This window comes from Enoplosus armatus, chromosome 9, assembly GCF_043641665.1.
Source record: "Enoplosus armatus isolate fEnoArm2 chromosome 9, fEnoArm2.hap1, whole genome shotgun sequence".
NCBI lineage: Eukaryota > Metazoa > Chordata > Actinopteri > Centrarchiformes > Enoplosidae > Enoplosus > Enoplosus armatus.
The window spans coordinates 17,406,015-17,433,584 of NC_092188.1; the positions used below are offsets into that span (position 1 = coordinate 17,406,015).

Here is a 27,570-nt window from a genome sequence, read left to right on the forward strand (position 1 = left end):
ATTCCGCTGGAACAATGGTAAAAACTTACAAATGATTGTACTGTAAACACTAGAGTAGCTTTAACAGTGAAAACCCCCATGGCTCAGCAGACAAAGGAAGGAGCTCTGCCCACAGAAACTCAAACTTCATCACCAGAAAATCCAAAGATAAAGAAGCCACTGTTTGAACAACAAGCAGTCTCTTAAGAAGTGTAGCACAAAAACACAGAGGCCAAGATGCTGCCAGAATAAATAAAAAACAGAGATCTTGATGATTACACAATGTTTTTTGTGCTGCTTTTAGTTTGATAAGAGGTTTGTTTAGAAGATATTTGTGTCACGTTCCACATTTTTACCAACATGACCATCAGTGCCTGCCCTGGCTTCATGCTGTTTTTCCTACAGGAACCACTGATCGACCAGCGCCGCCCAAACCTCGCCGCTCCCCGGCCCGGGAGCCGCCACAGCTTGTCCTATCCCCTACCCCGTCCTCCCCTCCCATTGAGCCCACAGAAAGCAACTCCCGACAGAGTCCCATGGAGGCGGGGGAAGCAGCTCCCCAGTGTAGGTTCCAGCTGGACTGCCTCTCCCTCTTCTTCACTCTTGGGCTTTCTTTTCTTTCCTAGAAGCTGCTCTCCTGGTTTTCTAACTCTTATTTCATTTGTCCCAATCAGAGTTTGAATTTTTGTAACTATCCTTTACTGCCAAGCCTTTTTGTGCATTTGTGTGTGTATGTATGTACTGCCCTCTGTCCTATAATGCTTTCTATCTCTCCATCAGGCAGCTGAGTTAAGTGATACTGGGTCCATGTGAGGTCAAGGCGCTTCATATCTATAAATGTCACCCTTTAAGCCCTTTTATTTCTTCTGCGTCTAAAAGGTCAGGGCTGGGGTGAACACCAATCAACTGGAGTGTCTTTTTTGTTGCATTTAAACAGTACATGGGAGTATATTAGATGTATACTGGAAGACATTGTTGAGGGCCTTATGTTTCTGTATGAGTTCTTTGCATGAGCTATGAGCTACTCTTGTTTATCATTTCACTGTTTGTTGTCCTCAGTTTCTGTCTTCACTTTTAGGTTTTTTCTCTGGATGCTATTTTGATTGCCATCCCCGCCAATTGCAATGTTCGTGATCTGTCCATCTCAAATCTCATCTGTTCTTTTCTTTACTCCCCACCCCGCACCCTACTTTGTAGTGTATTGCTGTGGGCCTGTGCGTCTGCGCTCCAAACACTCCTGAAGTCTCTCCCTGGCTTGACCCTTCCTTCGTCCGACAATCCTTTTTCATCAGTTCCCTTTGCTTCTTCTTGGCCCTTCTTATTTCTGCTGGACCTCCCTCTGATGTTCACCACCCTCCTCTCATTCTGTTTTTTCTACTGTTTCTTCTGTACTCTTGTATTTGTTGTCAATCATCTCATTTCTACTACTTGCTTTCACTCTGTGTCACAGTGCCTCACAGGAGCCACTTTGCAGCAACCTAATTGTATCTGTCCTTGTGATGTTTTGGATTTGATTCTGTTGAGGACACAAATGAAAGCAAATCATGCTCTCTAATTTCACTCTTAAAGCAATGCTGTTTTTTTGTTTTTTTTTACAAATGTATGTATATACTGTTGGTGGTTTTGCATTTCAGCTTGATCCGCTGGTTGCCATCGATTATGCATGAGATCAGAGCTGAGTTAAAAGTGGACACACAGAATGTGGTCAAGAGATTATACCATGACAGATGAGCTAAAGCCTGGACGTATCAGTTACAGTGTGATTGATGAGTGACATGTTGAAACAAGGCTCTGAGGCAAGGCCATGCGATATCTATCAGCCAATATTTTAGTGATGCGATATCTGCAGATCAATAGTTGGACAGTGTATGTTTCTCTCTCTGTGCCTGGTGTTGTGGCTCGGTTTAGAAATCTGAGACCTGAATGCATGCTGCCTTTGGCAATATTATGGAAAGGGTGATCTATCAATGACTTGTTGCTTTTGGGTAGTGGTGCCTCATGTATTTTTAAGACATGTATATGAAATAAAAGACCTCTTGCCAAGGAGAGCTCATAACAGTCTACTTAGAAAAGAGAATGACACTACACACTGATTTGTTGTCAAGGGAATCACATGACTTTTTCTGTACCATATGAATGCAGCTGTTGGGTGCCTCATTTTTCAGTGAGTTTTACATTTTTGAGATGATGATGGTTAATTTCTCTCGCTCTGATTACAGAAATGTACTTGGCAGATCTGCTTAAAATATTATTTTACGGTAATCCAATTTTTATGTGAAATATAATTCATCCTCTGCAAGTACTAAGCCATTAAGGGTATGTGTACTTGCCTGTAGAGTAGTGATAATGAACATATACTTATCTATAACGACAGATCTGTGTTGTGATTGAAAAACATAATGTATGTTTGAAAGACATTTTTCAATTAAACAGTTGAAGACTGGATCAAGATTCAAGCATTTTGGTTTGGGATTGTGCATGGATTGCCTCGGATTTGCTTCGGACACCTTTTACTTGGCTTTAACTGATGCATGTGCCAAAGGTCATGCTGAGTTGGAAGGAACTATGTGTGGATGTTTACTTGTGTGTTTTTAATGCGAGCATATACGTGTGTAAACATATGAGAGAATAAGACAGTGTGTGTACATGCCCGTGTCTGCGTATGTGTGTGTGTGTGTGTGTGTGTGTGTGTGTGTGTGTGTGTGTGTGCTGATTGTGGCTGTTGCTGGCATGACTAAGTTGTTGCTGGGAAGGAGCTGGGAGGACAGCCCTGTGAGTCATCACCACATCTCCTGGAACTGACTGTTTTCTCCACACCATTAGGACCAGGCCCAAAACTGACAGGCCTAGTACACACACACACACACACACACACACACACATAAGAAGACAGATTGGAGCACAATGCATGCACAAATGCATGTGCACACTGACAGATACCAGGTATTGCAAACAAGTTCACTCACTGTTAAACTAATTTTGAAGAATCCCCTGTTGAGTTCTCACTCCTGTGCATGCTGGCTGGGCTGCTGAAAACCTAACAAATGGTACATTGATTTTTATTCTCTTGGCCTAGAGTTCAATGAGATCAGTGACAGACCAAATAAGTTCTCCAAAACCCACAGGACTGACCAGTGCATGACTGTACTCAAGAGATGAGAGGGTATGAAGCAATACTATCTTTGACAGGAACCTAAAACAGTACTGTAAAAATCTAATTAAAAGGGTTTGTTTACAGTAAGTCCACCCACACATCATTAAAGCTGTTTTATCAAGCCACAAGTGGTTGTGCTCCGGGCTTGCGTTTGTATATTTGGCTTGTGTTTTCTGGTTTGTGTGTGTGTGGTGTCAGAATGAATGTTGAAACTAACATAAATACTTCCTCTGTTTTTTTTTTCCCTCTTCTTCCATCTCTTGCTCCTCATGCTCGCTCTCCATCATGCACTTCTTTTCAAACAAATGTCCTCATGATTTGTTGTGTTGTTCTTCCTCAGTTGTTTGCCAGGTATTTTATGGATTGTGGATTTGAGAAAGATAAATCTTTTTTTTTTTAAGTTAATGCATGGCATGAATAAAAAACCTGAGGCCTCTAATACAAGCCCATTCTCAGTCCTTTAGTTTCATCATACACAACCTTAGGCCATTGGCAACCCTTTAATTTGATTTGAAGTTGTTGCTAACAGTTGCTAACAGTCTTGAAGGGCAGTGATAACACCCAATACTGATGCTAAGATCGTCCTCTATCCTCTCTCAGCTTGGCTCCACTCCATGCGGAGCTCCACAGTCAGTGGCCAGAAACCAGAAACAGAAACACCCGAGGAGGAGACCATGTCCTTGGGAAGCAGCAGCGGTGGCAGCAGCCTGCCCGACCAGGGTTACGCCGCCTCTGAGGGCATGGCAGAGGGCGAGGACTCAGGCATGGTCAGCTCTCCATCTGACACCCAACCCACATCCCCAGATGGGAGTTTGTCTCTGGATGGAATTAGCAGAGGCGGAGGAGAGAGACTGCTGGGACCAGTGCGGGACAATTCCAGTGACAGCGATGAGGGGTGTGCCACCTGGGGATCAAGACACAGGTAGAGAGGAAGTCACAGAAAAAGGAAGTGGAATGTGGCATGACATGGAAGTAGGGGGGAACAAGAGTGAGGGAGGAAAGTAGAATGAAGTTGACAAGCATATACTGTATATTTATATTTACCTAATGTGTGATAGTTGACCATCAAGATGATGAAAGTCTCATTCAAGATGGTGAGGCACATTAAGCCATCTGCACTGGCCTTAAGAGAATACGAATGACTCACAGTGTCTACCTTACTCATTCATCTAGCTGGCCTTATGCTACCCAGTATTTGCTTTTAGCCGACTCCTACCCATCTTCTACCCCCAATCTTATTCATTGCTGTGACCTTTTATTTTGAAATCTATTTTAATGTATCCTGGTTTACTGGCAGGCAAGATAATGCATGTGCCATTCAACTTGCTGTCGGCCTAATCACTGATAACTAGTACCTTAATGAAAATTATTAGTTTGATTTTTGCATTTGGCGATCAAGTTTAGTTTCACACCTGTATTTTCACCTGCAGTTTGAACCATTGCTGTTTCAGCCAACTATAGAAGTCTTTCCACAGTCCTTAACTGTGTCAGCAGTAATAACCAAGAGCAGTTCCCACCATGTATTATATGTGAGTTGTAGCCAAAGCTTGCACCCTCAACCTTTAGTGCTGGGCTTTCATAGTTATGGTTCTAGGCCCTTAGTCAAAGGCCTTTGTAGAAAATGAATGCTGCCCAAGATCAATTTTCACCTTTTAAGTTGTTGTGAAATGTGTATGGTAATGTGCCCAGACCAGGGATCCTGGATCAATGCTCCAATGAGAAACTTTATGAATCCAGGGCCTGGCCTGATGCTGCTGGCTCCTCAGTATTCCAGGAAAGCACTATAACCCTGTTTTCTCAGAATTATTGAGGAAAAGAGGACCAATCCAGGTCTCGTAGAAGACAAATTCTATTTAGTTTGGCCTTCTTGTTGCAATTTGTTATGGCTAATACGCTAGTAACTCATGAGAATGCTCTGTTGAACTCTTGAAGTGAGTGAAGGAACTGTGGTAATAATATCTTTACAGCTACATGTTTCAAAGCCAAAAGGCTCCAATAAAAATAAAAATGAACTTTGAACAAGCACAAAATATTTAAAACTAACACATTTGTTTTCTTTCTTCTACTTACTGAACTGCATTTAGCCTTTTGGTTTCTGTGGCAGGTTAGTAACGGGAACGGTGCTGGATGTAACAACAGCATCAAATAAGCAGTTCATAACAGCTGTTTGGTGGTGTTAATACTGTTCATAAAAAATTATGGAGTCATGCTGTATTATGGCTGCCCCTGTGCACCGATCTTTTTTTTGCATTACAGATGTTATGGGACTCTGCTTGTGTGTTTTCACTACATGTGAGTGTGTGCAGATGTCTTTTTGACATATATTTCTATGTACTGTCCTCAGGCACAATGACATCAACCCACAGGCAAAGTCAAGCAGGTTAAAAGACAGCTATGAAGATGACCCAGAGCTCACAGCCCAGCTCCATCAAACGTTGGCAGATTTTGAAGCAGACCTTGCTGGTGAGATGGCATGCCATAGGCCACAGTCCACCCATGATCTTAAACTGGATTTTTTTCATTGAGGCGTCCTGGCAGTCCAGGCGTACATACTTCCAACATAGGAATTAATATACTGCAGTTCAGGATTAAAGTAAAGGATTAACACCACTACAACACTACATGGATGTGTCTTTTCAGACTGTGTTGTACATTTGTTATATACCTGAAGTAATCCTATAAATCTGCAATTAGGTTTGAAACGTTTCAATAGCCATGGTAATATTCTTAAAAATCCAAACCAAGATGTGCACAAAGTACCAAAGTATTGTGTATTAACCCCTTGATCTGTTCCCCTTTTACAGACCACATAGATATAGTCTCAGCGAAGGAGACTCCCTATACCATGTCCACAGACAGTAATGAGGTGCCGGTGTCTGTAGTGGACATGGATGTGCCAGTCACAGCCATAGATGAAGTACTGGAGGACTATGAACGTAACATAGAAGAAAATGAGGCAAAGTCACTAACCAGGAGTGAGTCAGCTGGCGGCAAAGGTATGAAGAACAATATGCCTACATCCAGTAGATCATACAGAGGCTTTAGTGCTTTTGATGTTTTTGCTTACATTTAGAATCCTTTTATTCACACTCAATTATATCAATACAATACAGTTAAGTATTTTATTTGTATTTTAATTTGACTTTTTCCTACCCCATCTTATCACAGTTCCAGTCTTTTGTCACCAGTCCAGTGTGGAACCACAGAACAAAAACAACAATGCTTGTACAGCTATCAACAGTAAGAATAAGAGCAGTACAAACGCTAAGCAGCCGTCTCAACCTGAGCAGCATCAGAGGTCACTGGAGAAAAAGGCTATTGGGGATAAAAAGGATGGAAACATACTAGAGACAAAAATTAAAGAGATGGGTATCACTGATACCAACCTCATGAAAGAGGATAAACAAAGAACAACATCAGCAGTGAAATCTAACATTGACATGCAGAAACACAGCAAGACCACTGAGATCAAACCTGATCTTGTGAAGAGTAACACTGAATCTTTTCAAGAGAAGAAACCTGTTCTTCCACCAACCAGTCAGAGAGCAGTGTCCACAGAAAGAGATGAAGAGATCCACAGAGTTTACCAAAATAGCTCCAGCTCGAATACTTCCCATGGCAAAATCACTCGCAACGTCACATCACGCTTCGGAATGAAAACTTTCACTGTGGTTCCTCCCAAACCCTCTGTCATGCATGCTGCTACGGGAGAGCCAACTGTCAAATTAACTGTTGGTGCCATTAAGATTGACGATCAAGGAAATATGGTGAAAGCAGGTATCTCCCGGAACAAAGTTGGTGGTGCATCTGAGTTGGGAATTAATTGCAGTGAGGGGTCTCCTCTTCTTGGAAAAGCCAAAGCTTTTTGGAGCTCAAATGAGAGACAAGAATTTGCTGTGCCCCAAAGTAAAGGTCTCATTGATAAGCCTAAAGAGAGCACAGATGGTCTGAAAAGTACTCCCAGTGCAGTCTCAGAAGCTACATTGAAGACCAGTAACACTGAGGACTTGAAAACGGCGCAAATGTCACTTAATAAACCTGCAGAGAGAGCTGAGCCTAAAGAGATGGTTAAAGAAGAAGCTAAAGAACCAGTGAAAGACGTCAAAGTTGCAAAAGAGTATCGGGTAGAGGTGGAGAGCAAGATTTCAGTGTCCAAAAACATTCAGCAGCCAAGTAATAAACCTGTCCTTCCTCCTCCTATCCTTCCAGACCTGAAAAGAGACCTGTCCTTCCTCAAACCATCCAGGCGAACCTCAAGCCAATATGTGGCATCCGCCATCACTAAATGCTCCCCCACTAAACCCAACTCCATGCCTAATGTTCCTGACTCCTCTGCTTCTTTGAAAACACGGACTATCGGTTTTCAGAGATCAGGTCGGTCCATACAAGTGAATCCACACCAATCCTCCCAGTCATCTTTGTTGGATAATAAGGAGAATGAATCTGCTACTAAATCCAACCCTCCTTGTCCTAAGAGGTCTATGAGCTACCCAGATAGCCTGACAGATTTTGGAGAAGTGAGACCGGACAGGGGAGGATTTGGAAGTTGTTTTGGATCCATTAAAGGAAGCTCCAATATGTTGGAAACAGAAACAGCCAAGAGGAAGCACATTCAGTCTAGCGGCCCCACCCAAATAAATATGACCGCCAATAATGACAGAAATAATATTGAACATATTCGGCCCAGAAGCCCCAGCCCTACACAAAGCAGCCCTCTACACTCATCTGCCAAACCACCCACAGCCCCCAAGACCATATCCCAAGGCCAGACAAGTGTGAGTAAAACCATGTTATTGGTGTCTTGAAAAATAAATATTATGTAGATTCTATACAGAATTGTTACTGTAAATTACAGTGTACTTAATACTCCACATCTTGTCTTCAGAACACGAGGGACATGACCAAGGCAGCCACCCATCTAACACCTGCTGTGAAACCACAACCTTCTATCATAGTGTCTGACAGTGGTGTGACCCCTGGGCCTCCACCAGTGACAGTGTTTGGGCCAGTTAAAAAGTTCAGACCAGTGATCTGTAAATCTGTTGACAAAGAGACATCTCTGCACAGCAGCCTGATGGAGGCAATCCAGACAGGCGGAGGCAGGGACAGGCTGAAGAAGGTGAGATCAAAATAAACATGTTATGGATAGATGGATAGATGAGTAGGAGAGAGCGATCATAATGCTAATTGGTAGAAAATTGTGGTGTAACATTTACCCCAATACCAGTAATAGAAATACACTGTATTCTTAGTTTTGTAATTTCAGTGTTAATGATGGTGTTGGCTGGAAGACCACACATTTTGATTTCCCTCTTTTTATTTCATCATTAGATAACCACTTCTAGTCCTAGCAGCATGAAGAAAGCATCTTATGTTGAGGAGGAGAATGAGAAGTCTGCTCTTCTGGCTGCCATTAGAGCTCAGAGCAACTCTAGAAGGCTGAGGACGGTAAAATATTCTCTGAGCTATTCATGCAATATCACTCCGTGTCTCTCAATATCAAGGGGGGTGGTAGGGAGATGAAACCTAGCCCTAAAAAGGCACAGTATGATTAATTGTTTGTTTTAACAATGAGCATACCATTCCCTTTCACCCTCCTTGAACTCCTTCAATGTATCTACATTTATCCTCAAATAAATGTTAATTAAATACTTTTCACACATCAGCAATAAGCTTCATTTTAACCAAGCTTGCTAGTTTTGTACAGACATTCATGGTCCCCAGTCCATTGGTTGAGAAATGTCGTGACTTATTGCAATTATACTTAGCATAAGAAGTATGTTTAAAAGGAAATGTAACGGCTAAACTCTTAAAGCCTGTATTGTTAGCTAGTTAGCAGCTGCATGACCCAAGTTATGCAAGCATGGGTGTCTATTTCCATTCCTCTGTGTGGACTGAGTTGTGGTTTGCTGTCATGTACGGACCCATGTGGAATGAAAGGGGCAGAAAACGTGTTGCTGTAGCCGAAACATCTGCGGTTCTATTCTGGAGGTTTCCTACCAGAACTGGAATCTCTGGAATGCTGCATGACTAAATCTGACTCAAAAATGTTGTGCTTCTCAAACAGAAAAGTGGATAAATAAATCAAACTAAATAACTATGCACAATGGAGTTACAAAAACAAATAAGATAAAATCATATAAATGTGGAAAAAATAGAATGCAGAATGATTAGAACAGAAAATAATTAGTTTAGAGTAAAAAGAATCTGTGTGTGCATGTCAGCGGTTGATGTTAGATGTACTTGTGTGTTAGGCCATGAGTGTAATGCACTTATGTGAGAGCAGATGTGTCTAGAGTTACCATTGTCTCACTCCTTTGTGTCCTACAGACCAAATCTGAGGCTGCTGACGAGCTTGAGAAGTTCAGGAAGGCGGCTTCTGAGGAGGAAAGAAGTGGAGGCCCTCCCTCCTCTACCTCTCCTCCTTCTTTGACTTGCACTCCTGTCTTTACCCCACCACCACCGCCGCCACCACCAGCACCCGTGATTGCGCCTCCACCTCCTCCCCCTGTCTTGCCCCAGGGTAAGCTTAGCACTGTGGCACATTCAAGTGCTAACGGCCCCATGAACCCTGCCTTGGCCAGGGAGGCTATGCTGGAGGCCATTCGCTCTGGATCTGCTGCTGAGAGGCTAAAAAAGGTATAAATACAGCATCTATTTACACCACAGAGTAAAAGTTGTTGCAGAACTCTCGACACCCTTTATCTACTCTGCATTAGTCCTGTTGGATTTTCAATTCTACAGTTGCTTCATGAAAAACACATTGAAGAGGGTAGAGAGTAAAACTTAAAATTACATCGGATGAAGAAATGAAAAATACAACAAAGATAGCGTAAGCAAATTAAAATTTAGCATTAGCTCGGCAAGTGATGAGTCTTAGTGCACAAGACGGCGTAATTTCACCCAAAGAGACTCTTATCAAAGAAGAGAGGGAGCGAATAAAAAGAGATGAAAATAGACAGAGACAGAACAGATTGAGGCAAGAAAGCCAGAGACAGAAACAGAAAAACATATGATTTGAACCAGTGTCCTCTTTCTTCTCACATCTTTGGTCTGGTTTCTCAAGTCTCGCCTCGTTGGAAGAAATCATTGGTAGAACAAAGCTCTCCTGCGGTGCAGCAGCCGGGAAACTGGAAATGAATTGCAGATTGTAACATACTCACAGGTCCATCTGACAGTCATACTGTACTGCTGTGTGAATATGTTCAAGTAGATAAAGTTCAACGTCCGGTCAGCAGCTGTGTAAAATTGCCAGAAATGTTTTTTCGCATCATTTAAATCAGACAGAAACAACAGCAAAGGATGAATAGTGTTAGGAGGAGGAAAATAATCAGATAATTTTTGACCATATCTTTCAAATCTGATGAGGTACAAAAGGTAAAAAACTATTTCTTCTCTCTGTATCCAGTTCGACTCCACAAAACCACAGAACCTGATATATTCTTTAAAGCACGTCATTACCAAAGTGAAGAATTACAAACATGACATGTTGTGTCTCTTTTAACCAGGTTGCCATGCCCACAAAGACAGTCCAAGTGAACGGGAGACTGGGGACAATCCAAGCAACCTCCTCAACACTCGCTCAGCAATAAGAGGGGAAGCCTACGTCACCGCAACGAGGAATAACCTCTCAGTTTTTTTTTTGCCATTGTGCTTTTGCAACAGACACAGAAAACCGGATTGAGTCACATTTTGAGAGAATGTTATCAGAACGCTTTGGGGAACATTATCTGATGTATGAATCACATTACAAAGAGTGAAATAAGAATTAAGAAGGATGTCTACACGCTATCTAGTTAAACTGACTACCAGTCTGGGGCCTTAGACTAATGCACTAATGCTGAAACAATTTTGTATAAAAGGGGAATGATTTAAACACTTGATGTTACTCTCTTAGTAGCCAAACACCCGGAACATCTGTCTGATAAAGGTGTCATAGGTGAAAGGTTTGCAGTTAATTCCACTCATAAGATCAGATCTCTCAGTTGTCTTCTAACAGTAGCTTGCTGGAAAAGGTTTATGTCCATCTTTATAACATATCGCTGTTCCTAAACATATCTTGCCATCTGTACTTGAATTCAGTAGTTTTAACTGGAACACTGTACAAAATGTGTGCCAATGAAAGCAAATTTAAATGGTTTATGCTACTTTTAGATCTTTTTTTTTGTTCTGATCTTGTTTTTTTTTTACCACAGTTAAGTTATGGATGCCTTATACTGTTGCTCAATCAGTGTTATGTATATGATATTTACTGTAAAAAGTCTATATGGGGTGCAATAAGTTGGTTCTGATGATGTTTCCATATTTCAACAACTTAATATTTGTTCATCAAATTAACTGAAAACTTAAGTACACTTAAGAAAACAATGGATAGATCCATTGACAATATTTGATTTTTTGTTTAAGTGTATTGTTTTATCCAGATCTGGTCCATAATGCCAACTTCTACAGTTCTTGGCTCTGAGGAGTAGTAAGGTGGTTGTGACTAGTGCCTTTTAGCTCAATGTGCTCCTGTTTTAGCTTCTACCCTTCATTTGTGCTGTTGTTTAAAACCTAAAGACATTGTCATACATGGTCAGTGTCCTGCAGACGCTTCCATACTTGTACAGTAGAGATATGACTGACTGTGCCTTTGATGTTTAATATATTATAGAAATTAAGTTGAACCTTTCCTTTCCTTGACATTTCAACAATTTTGAAGAACTGTTATTGAAGTATATCAATGGTGGATGTCACCATGAGCAAAGAGAGTTTTTTAATCAACAAGTCATTACCAATATGTTGTGGCTATGTAATACAAACCACTAGTCGTAGGAAAGCAGTAGTTTAGGTTATCAATGAAGGTGTTACTGCATTCCATTCTGCTCCTCTGTAGGTGACGTTTACAGTATGGAGTAGCTATGGTTGATTGAGGGAGAGTGGACCTCTGCCATTAAATGGCATAGTTATGGATGAAGTAGAATGTCCACGCTGAATCATATTTAGAATGAAGAAAACCCTAGAGCGTCTATATTCAGGTGTAAACGCTGGCTGCTGTGGATTGAGAGTAAAGGGAGTTGAATTCCTAGTTTTATAGAGATTTAATTTATGCTCAGTTTCAACACTCAAAAAATATTCTGTTGTATGTTTTATCCTGAGAGTGAAAACCTTAAGAGATTTTCTGTTTTGTTCTTTTTTTCTCTCACTAACTAGAAAGGATTGTTTCATACCTGCTAGATGGTTTCATCTACACACAAAAGCCTACAGCACATTGTAGCAGTGTATATTTTGTAAACTTAAGAAAGATCATCGCCGTGAAAGATTTGATAGAGAGCTATTTCACTGATAGTGTGAAATTTCTATAAGCTATTGCTTTTCAAGTTTTAAATGCACAATGTTTTTTGCGGGGGGAAGGTTGCACAGTTATTTTTGTCTACCCTAATTTTTGATTCAATAAATAATTTTATAATCAACTTGCAGCTGACATTCCTTTATTTTAGCCTTATTCGATAAGAATTAGCATTTTTTGCTCTCAAGTAGCATTGAGCAGATGGTGGTATGAATCTTGCCCTGGAAAGCATCATTCTGATGTGCCTGTGCCATTCCCATCACTGTGGTTGCCTGTAGATTGAGGTCATCCTGCTGTCCTTATGAAATATATTGTAGCTCCAATCTCACCACAGATGAGCTACTATTCCGGGCAGCAGCTCATGGCCCTGACTCATCACTGTATGGTCACAAGGAATGACTCTCATAGAACTTGAAAATAACCTGCATTCCTGATTCCTGAAACACAAGTCATTGTGCCCCTCCACCTTCCTCCAGAACACAAGTGAACGATGCAAAATCACACGGAGACACACGGTGAGAAATCTCTGATGTATTGTCATTAGTCTGGTGGTTAAGTTGGTGAAACTCGTTTGCTAGCATGTGTGCAAGGTCTGATCGAAAGTGAAGCAACATAAAACTGTACACTTTCTATCAACTCACCCATCATAAACAAATACTGTTTCTCTTTAAATAACTATCTTCTTTTGAGTGCTGGTGTTCCCAGATAAAACGTGAAATGCTGCATCTTTATGGTCTCATTTTCAGGGGTATGACTGACCAGTGCAGGGCGATGTTCAGTCAGTTCTAACAGTGGAGTAAGTCAGAGAGTGCACAAGGGCGATCTTGGCTGTGCTGGCCAGCGAGAGCGGTAAATTCCTGCAGAGGACCACAGGCTCTTTTGTGGGTCAAAAATCCATGCTCACTCTGCAGCCATTCAAATCTGCCTTACAAATCTCTGAAGGGTGTGCGTGAGTGATATTTTTGTTGTGAGTATGTACGTGTGTTTGAGTTTGTGCCTGTGTTACGGTTCCAAACCATTCTGACCATACCGACGACGTAAAGAACCCCTGAATCAAGAATTACCAGAAGATCACGCCACATAATACAGTAAACACAATAAATTCATTTAGGCCTGGTGAGCTTTGGTTACGCATTTACCAACCTTATTGATACGTTTATTTGCTGCCATAACAGGTTCCCATGTAGGCCTGAGGCAGGGAAGATAATGTTACACATCACCATGCCAGTCATGGTGTTGACTAATCAGGTTTTTATCATATCATTTAGATCACATTTGTATAGGTTGTTTAGATGTGGGTGTGAGACATTTTGTAGGATGTTCTTCCTTTTTTTTTTAACTCAAAGATGAGCAATAAATAATGGGGGGGGGGGTGTTGAGTTCCCTCTGTGGCAGCTCTTACTAAAAGCATACCATCCATGGTCCTGTGAGACACTTCAGTGAAAGCCGTTCACCAATTGCCCTGGCTTATATTACACAGCTTTGTTAGTCTTGACTGGCCGACTTATGAGTGATGGACACCGACTATCAGCAGGGGTTTGTATTGACTTTGTTTTCCAATGTTGGGCAGTCTACTATGTATCTGATCAATCAATTTGAACAAAAGGCCCGTGTGATGCTGAATGTCTGATGAGGTGAAATCAACATAATGTGTGTTTGGTTTATGTCTCAGTGCCAGTCTCACAGGAAGAAGGCTTTGTTGCACGGTGGTATCCAGAATATGAGTGACATGATGCGCTTTTGCATGTAAGTATGTGTGTGATGCAACGGCTGCACAATGCCTGCTCTTTGAGAGCGTGTTTACACATTGAGGGGGCACAGTGTGAGCCCTGATCCAGACACACACACACAGCTCAGACTGATGACCTTTTGCTCTTCAGACTCCCATGGTGTGTTCCCATCACTTATCCAAGTCTGAAATATCACAGGCAGTATGAAAAATGAACTGGGGCAATCCCTGGTGTCACTTCAGCCTGAGGCAGAGCTTTATCTGAGAGTTATGTGGGGGTCAATTCAAGTCACTCCTACTAAATGTTTTATTAATCTCCATATGTTTTCAGCAAGTTACCAGTCTAAATCGCAATAACACATGAGCTGAATATACACCTCTTGATATTGCTCTCAGTATTACAAACATCACAAGGTCTTATGCAACACCCTCACAAAGCTCAGGGGGATAGAAACACAACAGTACCAGGAAGGTAACTCTGGTGCAATGAGATCTGACCCCCACTTGTGAAATATACGTACCTCACAGCCACCGGTGTTTTTTTTCTGATGGTGCTTGTCAGAGCAGGGCTTTTAATTAAAAATGGAGCGTTGTCCTTAACTTCAGTCTCAAGGTGTATCATAGCAGTATTCTTGCCATGTGACCACCCTGGTTTACCACTTTAGTCCTGAAAAGTTTAGTAATAATCTGTAACACTGACATACATACATTCCTCGCTACAGCCAGTTAACACACATATAGTAATTTACCTTGTTTATGAAAATCATTTGCTGTGCAAGCATCAATCTAACAGCGTCACATACGTCTTTTAGAGGCAGAAAGGAAACTAGTTGTCAAATTAGTACAGTGAAAACCATAACACAATATTTACAATGATATAGAAGCATATATGTGATAGTATATGTGAATATATATTTAGGTAGCCTGTCCCTTAAAACCACAAAGTATAGGAAACTTCAGGCATGAAATGAAGCATTTTAAATTTAGTTTGTATTAATGGTGTGAATGGATTAAGCACTGTTTTAGGTATATTAAGCACTTTTTAAAGGGTGTTCATTTCTAAGAGAGAAATTAGTATTATGAGAAATGATAATGATATAAATCTGATTATTTAAAATCTGTGATATTGATGGAGGGTGGTTAAAGTCGGTTTTCCATATAGATGAGGTGATGCAACAACTTGTCAGAAAAGTCAGAGCGAAATCTTCTGTTGTTGAGCAACTGCACTTTCTTTAAAATTATGTTAAAGGAGCTTTTAAAAACAATAACAATAACAACAATAACAACTTATAATAAGTTAAAAATATTTATACACTCTGCGACCCCCCTCTTTTTATTCGCTTTGTTTCGCTCAAAAGGCTCAGACCTATGTGTGTTTTACAACAGCACACACTCACACACAACTCAACTTGCCAGTGAGACAGCTCTTCAAAAAAAAGCGGAATCCTCTGAACACGCCCTTATTCCCATAAGACGTGAACGCCGCATTAATCACCCCTCACTTGTGGGCGTGGTCTAGCCTAAAGGGGAGGGGTTGTTTGCGTGCGTGCGTGCGTGTGTGTTTGTGTGCGTGTATGTGTGTATGTGTCCTCCCTGGCCGCATGAGATGAGCTGCCTGCAGTCTTTGCGGCCACTGTTTTCGCCTCCTGCTCCTCTTCTCTTCCTTTCCTCTGTCTATCTGTCCAGTCCGAGAATGTTGACCGCCGAGGCCTGATCCAGCGCCGCCGACTGTCCCTTCATCTCCAGACCGCCTGCCACTCTCCGTGTTTGTCTCTGAGGGTCGTAGCCTGTCTCCGCTGCTCAGGCTGTAAGGTGAGTGCACGTTCGGGGATGAAGACGCTGTTCTCATGCGCGTTGTAGCGTTGTAGGGATGGGATGGGGGGTAAGAAGTCCGCGGAGCACTCTCCACGCACTCACTGCGTGTAATAATAAAAGTTTAATGGGCTGTTGTGATGACACGCACTGTTCTGTTTTGCGGGTCGGAACACATGTGCGCAAGCACTGCGCGTAACCGCCTAGCGGGACCTGGGTGCATGCCGTCCTCTCTGACAACGTAGCGGCCAGTCATTGAACTTTGAAAACGTGTTTGTTCATCGGACCGGGGCTGTTGCATTCAACTATACTGACTTCACTGTATTCCCGCTGGTGGAAAGCTTCCGCCGAAGACTGTTCCGGGGTCAGTACGCGTGCTGATTAACTGCCTGAATCTCGTGCTCTTCTCTGCACCTTTCCCAACATTTACTGTGATTCGAGTCTCGTGGGGAACAGTATTTGGATCCCAAGAGCCTGCCTTGTTTACACTTGCGTAACAGCACTCTACAGTGGCCCATAGCCTACTTTCTATCCAGTAGGACTTCAGCTCCCCGCGTTGCCCCCCCCCCCCCCCCAACCCCAACTCAATTCTGTGAGAGTTTCACCAGTCTCGCCTTATCCTTTTGGCAGCATTTGCTTAGGGAGTGGGGAGGGGGAGAAAGAGGCGTTTTCCCAGGGATACTCTTGTAGCTCTACTGCAGTGGTTCCCAAAGTGGGCTCCTGGGACTCCCAAGGGGTCCTTGGGTGGCTTCAACAGGGTCCCCAGCAAGGGGAGGACATGTTGAGTTGAATCAGGTTTGGTTGGAGCCACCACAGCTTAACACACTAAGAAGAAGAGGTTTTAATCACTGAGCTGACTGTAAAAAGTGTTATCAGAACACTTCTTAAGCAAGTCCGAATGAATCAATACTGAATCAATACAACAGCAAAAGCACTCCCAGAGGTGGGTTAGTGGGTGTGTTGGGAAGTCTTATAAAATTGCGCTCCTTGATGTGAAAATCTTTAGGAATAGCCTGCTCGTTCATCCTCAAGCCTTCACTAAATCCAGCTATTTCCCAAATACTATAAATGTACACTGTAGCTGTAGATGCACCACTCACATTTTATACTCCTGTTGTTTCATTGACATTTGTTTTAAAACCCTACTGCAGCTTATATCAAGTCAATAATAGGATACTTTGTCTCCGTTATACAATACTTTGAGAAAGTACGTTTAATGATGGCTAACGCTAATAGAAAGGGTGAGTGAGTGAGAGAGCCTGATCTTTATCTAATCTAGCTTTATGTGTATTAACGTCTTGACAAAGCAAGTCTTCATAGATCACAGTCTAATCTGCCCTGTCATGTGGGCACTCTTCCAAATCAATTTCTTTATTGGCTGCATGCGGCTTCTGCAGAAAGTTGCATAACCGCCCAAATTTATGATTCTGGGAACTATTGACGTTGGCCTGTGTGTTCCGAATGCAGATCAGGGCTCTCTCTGGGAATGTGGAGTTAGACTGGAAGGAGGCACTTAGGGACTCATGCACATGGTGAGATTTTGTTGGTAGTGCATCCCAAGTCTGTTCTTTTAGTGCACATTTTCATGGGAAAAACCTGAGATAAAAGCAGTTTCTCCTGAGGGTTCAAAAAACATAGGATGCACCTACATTTGTGTTTGTCAGCTGCACAGGCAGAGCTACTGATCTTCCATTTGCATAGGTGGGACCTCTGTGATTTGGGAAATACTGGTTAAAACCAAGCCGCAAGCATGTCTTGTATTGTGTCCGGTGGTTTTGAGGACATGTAGCATTCAGCACTTACTGGGTTAATTACTGTTGAATACATTAAAATTCCATATACTGTATATTTATTAGTATGTCTTAAATTCAACCTCAACATGCCTTTCAGATTTAAGGCACAGTCAGCGACCTCTCTGGGGTCACTGAAGTGAAACACACAATTGCTGATATTCCACTCAACTTGGCAACCTACACCGGAGCACTTAAATACTGCACACATGCATGGTCCTCTGCATGCTAGCCTCTAAAGTGTACTTGAATATGAAGTAGTTTGGTCACGTGGCTCCTGCTACATACAGTCTACATGCCTGTCTTTTCAAGCATGGGATTTTTCTGACACTCTCCAATTCACAACCAAAGAGGATTTCTCTCTTCCTTGCCCCTGCCCATTATTTCCTGCTTTCTTTCATTTAATTATGTTGTGGTCACATCTCCGTGCACATGGCAACCGCTCTAGCTGCGGTTTCTTTCACCCCCTCAGCACCAGTCCTGCTATTTCAAGTCCATGCTCAGTAAGCACAGGCATGACAGGGCATGAACTCTGCAAGGCTACAGGCTGCCAAAAGGCTGCTGACTGCACATATTGCACATAATTATACTTGCAATAAGCTATACTCAAGTCGCTCTAGGATTCAGACTTGTGTGTTTTGTCTTATGAGAAACTAAAATGCATTTGGTTCTGCTGCTCATACTCCGTTGGGTTTTGATTGAAATACTGTATGCTTGGCAGTGATCATCCCAGAGATTTGTTGCATAACCAAAACCTGAGCCTCATTTGAAACGTTAGCACTTGAAACTGATGCACAAATGCATGCAGATTGGATACCACCCTTGTCCTCACTTGTATGTGCATAGTTTCAGCTGCCATCCAAGGGGAAAAGTGGCAGAGATATCCTATTAGCTGGTATTGGTGGTATAAGAGCTTGTGGTCGTGCTCTAGGCAGCATTCCATTGGGTCTTGCGTCAGCCAGCAGTCATTCAGCACTGGTTAGTCTAGGCTTATACACTGTTAATACCCCCTCCCTGATGTCATGACACCATTAACCCAAGCCTACTGGGGGGACCACGGCGCAGTTCGTGTCAGTCGACTGGCTCTGCCTGGATCTAAAAGCAGAGGAAGTTCACACTCTGTACCAAAATGCTCAGCTGGGCTGTCAGTTGTCAAAAAGTTGTTTTTTGGCTAAAGGTTAGGTTTGTGCTCAGTTGCATAATCAGGCATAATTTCTAAATACTTACTCTTCTCTCTACTGTCAAAATGTTCTACATTGGGTTCAGTTCCCACATGCTTGGCCTTAACGTTTGCATTTTGGTTGTTTAAACTGCTACTTAACCACAAGTTAACAGTTCTTGTGACTAATGTGACCGCTTACTGTTGACATTATAGCCCAATTAATGCTTAATGTACTCTGTATCTCAACTATAACTGCTGAGTAATCATGTTCTGCTTTGTAAGGAGTCATTTCTAAGAATCTAAACACTAGACAGAGGAAAAACTTAGCGGTATTATTCTTCCCACTCCTCCTCCATACTGCAAATATGGACCTGTACAAACCCGATTCTCACCACTTTCCACTTGTGACCTGAGGTGATGCAATGCTTGCTTGTCTAACCACCAAAGTGTACAGTGGATTGGGTTTCTCACTGTCTGGTGTTGGTCCAAATGTGGCTGAAACCCAAGCCTGTGTGAGAGGCAAGAATGTTGCCTTTATTCTGTAGGTAACTGAACACCTGAGGGACCAAATGCTCGGGTGCGTACAGGTAATGTGGTGTGGATGCACGAAATGATCTCTCTAACACCCCCCCGCTCTCATGTTCTCTTGCATTTATCTCTATGTGTCTGTCATCTCTCAGTCTATCTTTGTCTTTTTGTCTATCTGTCTCCCCCATTGTGTGCTCCCCTCAACTGTCTGTTTCTTTAGCTAGAGTATTTTTCTCCCAGTTTCGCTGTCTTTATCTCTGTCTGTCTTTCTCCATTGTTCTGCAATGCAAAATCAAAACAAGCCATGGTTAGTTGGCTTTGGTACATGTACCGTATGATTTAAAAGCAAAATCAGCCTTTTTTCCCCAGAAACATTTCCCAGTGCAAAAACGTCAGAACAATACAGGCCTTTTGCTGTTCTTGACTTATAGCACTGTCCTAAACCTCACTCTGATTCCCTCTCACGCTCTGAATATAGCACTTTTGACCATGCATGCTTGTATTTTGCATTTTCGGCCCTGGGCTTAGAGTGGTGTACTTTGGTACTTAGGAATACGACTTACCTTAAGTCCTTCTTAATATGATTTTTTTCCAGCCAGCCAAATTTGTTAGCATTCCAAAGATTAAGTAAGTAAAATAAATCCTGTTCCCCTTTCCCCTCAAGTGGTCATGTAGAACTCTCTTTACTGATACCAGTTTTACTCACAAGGCCACTTGCACAGACCAGCTTCATGTTCCTGAATAAAAGGAGATATAATGTGACAGTTCTGTGTATTTTACAGCATCAGTCAGCAGCAGATATAGTAAAGATGGTGTTATGAGAGGGCGAATCCATCTAATGTAGCCCTCTGGTGCCACCATTACAGCCAACTTGTGCACAAGCACAATCGTTCCCAAGCCCCGTCCATTCATCTATGCCATTGCATAAGACCAGTTCTCCCAAGCAGCCCAATGAAATCCTCATCCAATTAGGCACTGTCCACGTTTCCAAAAGGCCTTTCTCTCATAGACTGGTGCTATTCAGCCTCCCCCGGCATGACATCAGGCCCTCTCTTATAGCCCCACTTTACGCTGCTGCTCTCAAATAATGAAAGCTGCCAATTAATGACTAATCAACATGTGCAACAAGCACATCCAGTGAGGAGTGACTACCATCTAATCTGCTGATTAAAACAGAAGACAGAGATGCTCTGTTCAACTCTCTCTCCTTGTCTTTCAGTGTTGCATTGCTGCAGAAACAACAGCCAGCTAACACACACACACACTCTTATACTCTATGACCTCATTTGAGAAGCTTGAAAGCTGATAATAGGAATTATTTGCAATTTTCATTTTAGACTTTCTTGGAATACCAAAGGTTTTTACTGGTATTCAGTGTTGTTTGTTAGTGTAATACCATGCACTGCCTACAGTAGACAATAATAGTTTGACCATTTATTTTTACCTTTTTGTATTTCATGATCCACTGTTGTGAGGACCTAATTCTGTCCAGTTTTTCTTTGGTGTAATCTAATGACTTGGCTAGACTATTTTCATGTTAACCCTTTATCACCGAGTGTGTCGTAGGAGACACGTTTGCGCAAGCGCACTTTGGATTACAATAATTACATCACGGTTTGCGGTATCGGAAAAATTCCAACGGTTTCTGAAAGCTGAGACGTTGCGCTTTACAGCCAGGTTTAGGTTTTAAAGGGTTAAAACCTAAGCCTCAAAATGTCTGCCTGGACTTTTTTGCTTATTTTGACTGAGAGGCGCGAGTGAAATTACCGTATTGACACCACATTGGCTGTAAAGCGCAACATCTCGGCTTTCAGAAACCGCTGGAATTTTTCCGATAGCGCAAACTGCGACGTAATTAGGGTAATCCAAAGTGCGCTGGCGCAAAGGTGTCGCTGACGACACACTCGGTGTTAAAGGGTTAAAGTACAAGATCATTTGTGAGTTGCAGGAATAAAAAAAATACATGTTTTAAGGGTTGCCTTCTGAGCTAAAGGCTGGTGGGAATCAGAGGAGGAATATCCAGCCAGCAGCAACACAGTACAGTCGAGCAGGTAACCTATATTTCCACCCGTACCATTCCCCGTCTCACATACAGCACATTTCTATAGGTTCCCTCGCCATAGGAAGTTTTGATAACTCACAGCGTCAGGCTAAATATTCTCACTTAAGGTGTCTGGCTACTTTAAACATATACAGTAGAATAATAGACCTCCCCTCTCTAGGGGTTGGGTTATGGTCAGTACATCCACTTCAATGGGCTCTCCACATGTCCCCAGACGCCAAGTTGGAGCCGTGCCATTTCTTGAATTAAGACGCTGTTTATGTTCTGGACTGGAGCGGGGCAGGATGAGGGTAGGGGGTCCGGGGCTGGGCAAGGGTTTGGAGGAGAGGGAGGTAGCTGGTGCGGTTACAGTGCAGCATGGGTTAACAGTGCAAATCAGGCGAGTGGGAGCAGGCTTGCGAAATTCTGGGAATATTCAAGGTTGAAACTTTCCATGGGAATTAACGGGAATGAATTGGAAATATAGGGGTTATTTGTTCAGGCGCTATTTACCATGTCATATGCAGACATAATTGTGAACCCTTAGTTGAGTTGAACTTTAATTAAATGAGTTGACCCCTTTGTTCATGAACAGAACGTTCTTTGAAAACATAAATCCATTAATTTGCCAAATAAATCCATTAATTTGTCAAATACATCCTTTAATTTGTCAAATACATTCAATGTGAAATGTGCCATATGGAGTTAGCTAGCTAACAAGTTAATTAAGGGGGAAAGGTACTTTGAAAACCATAACACTTAGATAAAGATGCTAAAATGCTCCGTAGAGCTGAGGGGAACTGCAGAGTCTGAAAATTCTCTGGGTGTTTGTCACCACGAGGGACTCCTTTCACATTACACATAGTCATTTGATTCATTGTTAACATAAAAATATTGATTAGAACAGCTTTAAATACAAGACAGCTAGTATAAGAGAGACATGTAGTACTCTGTCACCCGGCTATCCTGTATTCACAACTAATTTAACCTGAGATTGGTCTGTTGAGATAATAGGACAGGCTGCTCTCAACTGGCTATGGGTGTGTGACTAAAAGTGTATCAGATTTATTGCTAGAGTTGCATAGGGTCATAAGCACCAGCTTCTGGCGAAATAGCCATCTGCTTAATTGAGATACATTTACCTCAACCCCTTTTAATCAATAGTTTTCTCTTTTTCAAGCAGCAATTAGCATTAAATAAAACTGTTTATTGTTGTTATTTCAGTTCAATTTTTCTTATTGCCGCAAACACTCCGTAACCTGCAACTTTTCTCACTTGTCTGGCCACTCAAACATTTGGGCAACCTCCTGGAGTTGGACTGTAGGACACTCATCAATTGAAGGGCAAACTCTGGCGTGGAAGTGGTGTTTTGGGGCTTCACTGCTAAGAGAAACTGTTAAAGCAATCAGTACAAACCCAGATAGTAGTTGGAGACATGCACACACACTTGTGTACACACACATGGACGTACACTCACTGCTCCCCCTGGGTGCAGCAGTGGCTCTCCGGAAGCCTTTGACACGTCCATTTGAAGATAAGTGATGTCAAGCTTGTTCCAGATGCACTGTCTGTCTCAGTGATGCCCCGGGCTGCAGTGGGATTACACAGATGACACAGGACCCAACACAAATGTGGCGGGCGGGCATGGGACGTATTTATTCTTGTGTAGTCAGCATCATTATCACAGGATGAAATTTCATATGAGAGGCTGTTTATTATTGGGCTTAACCTCATATGTAAATGCACCGTCCTCTCGTAAACCAACTGCAACCTTCCAGGAAATCATATGCATAAAGTGCAGCATTACATTAATAAATGTCCAGTGACATAAATTTTGTTTAATTGTTACGTTATGTAACATTAGAAACTGACATCCCTGATCCAACACAATCACTGAGGCACCAAAGTCTGATTTTATGATATCGGTCTCTATGGGAAATGACATTAACTATCATAGAAACCAGAAAGGATCCATAATGTTCTATCCACTTTTCCCTGTGGCACCGTGCCTCAAGCGGAAATTGTTTTTCTTCACTTCTAATGACATTTTTTTAGATCATGACTTAGGAACATGGCTGAGCAGAGGACAGATTTTTAATAGAACACAAGTGATCACAGGGTGATCAGGGAGTGACCAGAATCCCTACAGGTTTGTGTATCTGCAGGAGTGGGCGGTAATGGTGCAGACCTGTACCCCAGGGTGTAGGAGATAAAACATTTCATTCCCTGACACCACATGACCCATAGAGGCATAAACAAAGTCCCCTTTTGACCTCATGATACCTAAGTAGGAAGCTTGCAATCAGTGTGTGTCTTGTCTGCCATGTGTTCCTCACTTTCTCTCATCACCGTCCACCCTATCCCTGGCTGGCTCACAAATCAATGTGTGCCATTTCACGAGGTTGGGGGTGAGCTATATTGCACATGTTTTTTCACCTCATTCACTATATGGAAAGAATGTGCTCTCTGCATTCCAAAGATGACTGAGCAGAGCTGAACAGCCCCGCTGTGTCCAGTCCAATCAGCTAAAGTCAAGTTGACTGAGATGAACACATTTTACAGTTGTATACACAGGCAGAGTAGTTGACACAGCTGCACAGCTGAGCTGTACAGATGCTGCCATTGAGCACTGTGGGGTTCTGGTTTATGGTTTATGGTTGTTGAACCCAGCGATGCAGGTTCCATGTGTGAAAGAGGTTTAATTAATTACAAATGTAACCAGAAAGACTATTTGTAGGGTTATTTTGTTTGTTTGTTTGTTTTTTTCAAAAGGCACCAGTATCCATATCAGTACACCAGTATCCATATCAGTAACTCCACATTAGTGGCAGGTATGTTTCTGCCAGTATTACCTGAATGCATTGGTACAATAGCGCAGCGTGCTGTATATTTGAAGCCCTCTTTGGTTGAATTTAAACACTTATGTTCCAACAAGTTACACGATACAGACACTGTCATGAACTTAAAGATAACCGTTGATGATGGTTGATTTCATTCAATGACACTGAATGTTGGATGAAGTTATAGTGTCAGAGATCTTCTTTTCCAACCAAAGCTCTCAGAGTAGACTGGCTTGCGTGACTTGCACACTGCACAAGTTTATGCTACTGAATGTTTTTGGATGCCTCACTATAAATAACCCCCACTATTTAGAATGTTTTCCCAATTTGGAAAGGACGGGGATATATATGGAGCAGTGAACGATTTACAGAAATGTAAAGAGGCTGACAGGCAGGTAGACAGGCAGGTAGACAGAGACAGAGAGAGAGAGATATAGAGACGAAAAGCCAAGCAGGAAGACAGACAGGAAGGCAGACTCCTTAGTTTCCAGGGCATGTTTGGCACTGCAGCCCACAAGATGCTTATTTATTTCAGGTTTGGCCTACATACAGTATGTGAGGTTAAAAGTTTAATATTTCCATTTTCCACTCTAGGTACTTTTATTGGACTCCTTGGAAAGACTCAAGGAAGGGAAAAACTTAATAACCTGTTATTTAATATGGGAGGAAGTTGTGGCCTAAATAAGTAATGACTCTATTTAAAACCATAATGAGAGTTCATACATTTAATTCTAAATGTATATTTATCATTTGCAAAGTTTGTTGTCTGAAAGTTTGTTTAAGCTTTGTAGTTTGGATCAGTACAATTGCATTGTACGCCATATTTACTGTCATGGTGTTGGTTGCAAACAGAGGCACAGTCCTGGAGCCTCTAAAGTCCTCTTAACATCCATCTTTAGTCTGGTGAGCTGTTCAGCCACTGATCCACCACCACGTAAAAGAAGAGAACTGATCAGGGAAATGTTTCTACTCTTTCAATTAGGCTTTACTTTAAATAGCTCAGGTTTCTGGTGATCCCAGGCCTCGCCTTTGGCTTCTCTGCAGATCTTATAACCCTGGGATTTTAAAGTTGGACCCTTGAGATGTAAACACATATCGGCACATTAACCCCTAGATTGACTAAGCATGCAGGGCTCACAGGTACATGTTCAAGAGCAGCTATATTTTACAACTCCGTGCTGCATTTGTTGGTTGTAGTTACACAGCTCAGAGAGGGAAAACGCTATTACACTTATAGGTTCATATATGCACTCACACTATTACAGTTGAATGAAACCGACTTTCAGGCAAAGGAAAGCCCTAACTCAATAATTGTCTTAGTGTATAAGGCTGATTGGCTGAAGTGCAATGTCATATAACACTGCATGCTCTAGCTCATTAAGTACAAATCACATATACGTCACATTGCTGGCGACTGTATTCTAAAGCAGACATCTTTTGTGAGTGATCTTGGCAGCAGGAACCAACTAGAAACTTGAATGACATTGCTTATCCATCACAGTAAATGTTAAGGTCCTGTTTACTGTTTTGTAATGTAATTATTGTAAATAAATGTAATTCTCTTCCTTTTTCACAAAGACCATGTTTTAGATAAATATATTTGTAGGTAGTGGGTTAAAACCACCAGTAGGGACCTTTTTGAAATGATATAAGTTGCACACTAAATATTTCCCACAACAACAGAAGGGTGTCAGTAAAAACCTCAGAGCAGAACACCTTCAGGAGAGTGTTGTGTATTTGCTGTGAAGTCTCACCCAGGACGGTGCTGGAAAGGATTTATGATTCATGATAAGCATTATTAAGCCCCCGACGTTTGAAGTCCACCAGCTAACATTTTCCCTCATGCAAGTTTGAGCAAAAATCACTTTAATTAATCCAGATGCAGTCACCTCACCGCTGGGTACAGCCACCGTACCCCAAAGTCCCCCTTTCTAGTGTGGCGACACCGTCCGGGTAATTGCACTGTCAAGGTCAGAGATGGTTAGGTTTCAGTACACTGTTCAAGTGGAAGGAATCGAATCAAAGGGCTCTAAGGGTCTAATCCCTGCACTGGAATGGCTTTGATTGTGTCAGGGAGCAATTAAGCATAGGTGCGTGTGTTTGGTCAATATATCAGTCACCATGAGTCACTGTGGCACGTATGAGCACTTTCAAACTTGGGCTGCAAGATATGTCAACGCTACATGGAACAGCTGAGCTGTTTTCCATGTTTTATATTTCACGCACAGATGAAGCAGAATTTAATGATTGATATTTAGAAAGTGGAAGTTTTGATAAGGATCTAAGCTTAAGTGAGGCACAGCCATTTTGTTTAGCTTCTAATGTAGTTTGTTGAAGTCTGCTTGTGTCCCTCTTGCACAACCTCCTGACCCCCTGAAATATAATAAACACACAGTTCAGCCGCAGCTAGTCGGCCAGTGTGTGGCGCCTAATGAGGGGCTGCTCAGAGAGTTTAGGTTGATGTTAATTTGTTTTGTTTTGTTTTTGTTGTAAACTGTGTGTCTGTAAATAATGTGTAAATGACGAGCTGTCCTTGCATGCCAGCCGGGCCAGGCCACACACATGGACCGACACAAGCACACACACACACACACACACACATATACACACACTCATTACGAGCAAGCCCTTTCAGCGGTCCTAGTGATCATGATGCCAAGCTCTTTGTTTAGAATGCATTCATGGCTTGGTCATTATTTGCAAGCCCAGTTTTGGAGGTATAACAAAAAAAAAATTTTAGTTATTTAAAAAAAAATTGGAAAGGGAAAGCTCTGACGGAGAGTTTTATTTATCTCACTATGTTATAGGTGGAAAACTGCAGAACTTATGGCAGCCTATGGAAAGTTAGTTCTTTCTGTGCACAACTCGCTGCTGACGGTCAATGCTGTCCTATTAGTTTGACTTAAAAAACTGGTTCATGTTGCTGCCTCCATTTTGGTTGCATCACCTTTGTCAGAAAGTTTACAAATTTAGTCCAGTTTACAGTGTGGTAGTGACTCTACTGGGGGGGGGGCAGGGCAGAGTGTTCCTTTCATTGTATGCTGACTAGTTGGTCAGGGATGGCAAGATAAACACAAGTAGAGCTTCTGAAAGACCCCCAAAACTTCTAAAAATAGAGCCTTTACACACACATGAGCATATGTAAACATCTATGTTCATCATCATGAGCATATGTATACATGTACACACTGTATACACAAGCAGGAA

General features: G+C 42.0%; 2 protein-coding genes across 5 annotated transcripts in view; both read left to right on the forward strand.

Annotated features, from left to right (window-relative positions):
• Positions 1-10,759, forward strand: part of cobl (cordon-bleu WH2 repeat protein) — a 37,188-nt gene extending 26,429 nt beyond the window's left edge. Inside the window, 10 exon segments of the mRNA XM_070912314.1 lie at positions 385-543; positions 3,734-4,055; positions 5,478-5,596; positions 5,938-6,129; positions 6,302-7,908; positions 8,019-8,252; positions 8,465-8,581; positions 9,464-9,772; positions 10,642-10,707; positions 10,709-10,759. Of these exon segments, the coding sequence (XP_070768415.1) occupies positions 385-543; positions 3,734-4,055; positions 5,478-5,596; positions 5,938-6,129; positions 6,302-7,908; positions 8,019-8,252; positions 8,465-8,581; positions 9,464-9,772; positions 10,642-10,707; positions 10,709-10,759 (3,176 nt within the window).
• A 5,105-nt stretch (positions 10,760-15,864) lies between these two features.
• Positions 15,865-27,570, forward strand: part of grb10b (growth factor receptor-bound protein 10b) — a 62,746-nt gene continuing 51,040 nt past the window's right edge. For all 4 annotated transcript variants that reach the window (XM_070911283.1, XM_070911284.1, XM_070911286.1 and 1 more), the window contains exon 1: positions 15,865-16,002. The gene's annotated coding sequence lies outside the window, so the exon portion shown is untranslated. The remainder of the gene's footprint in view (positions 16,003-27,570) is intronic.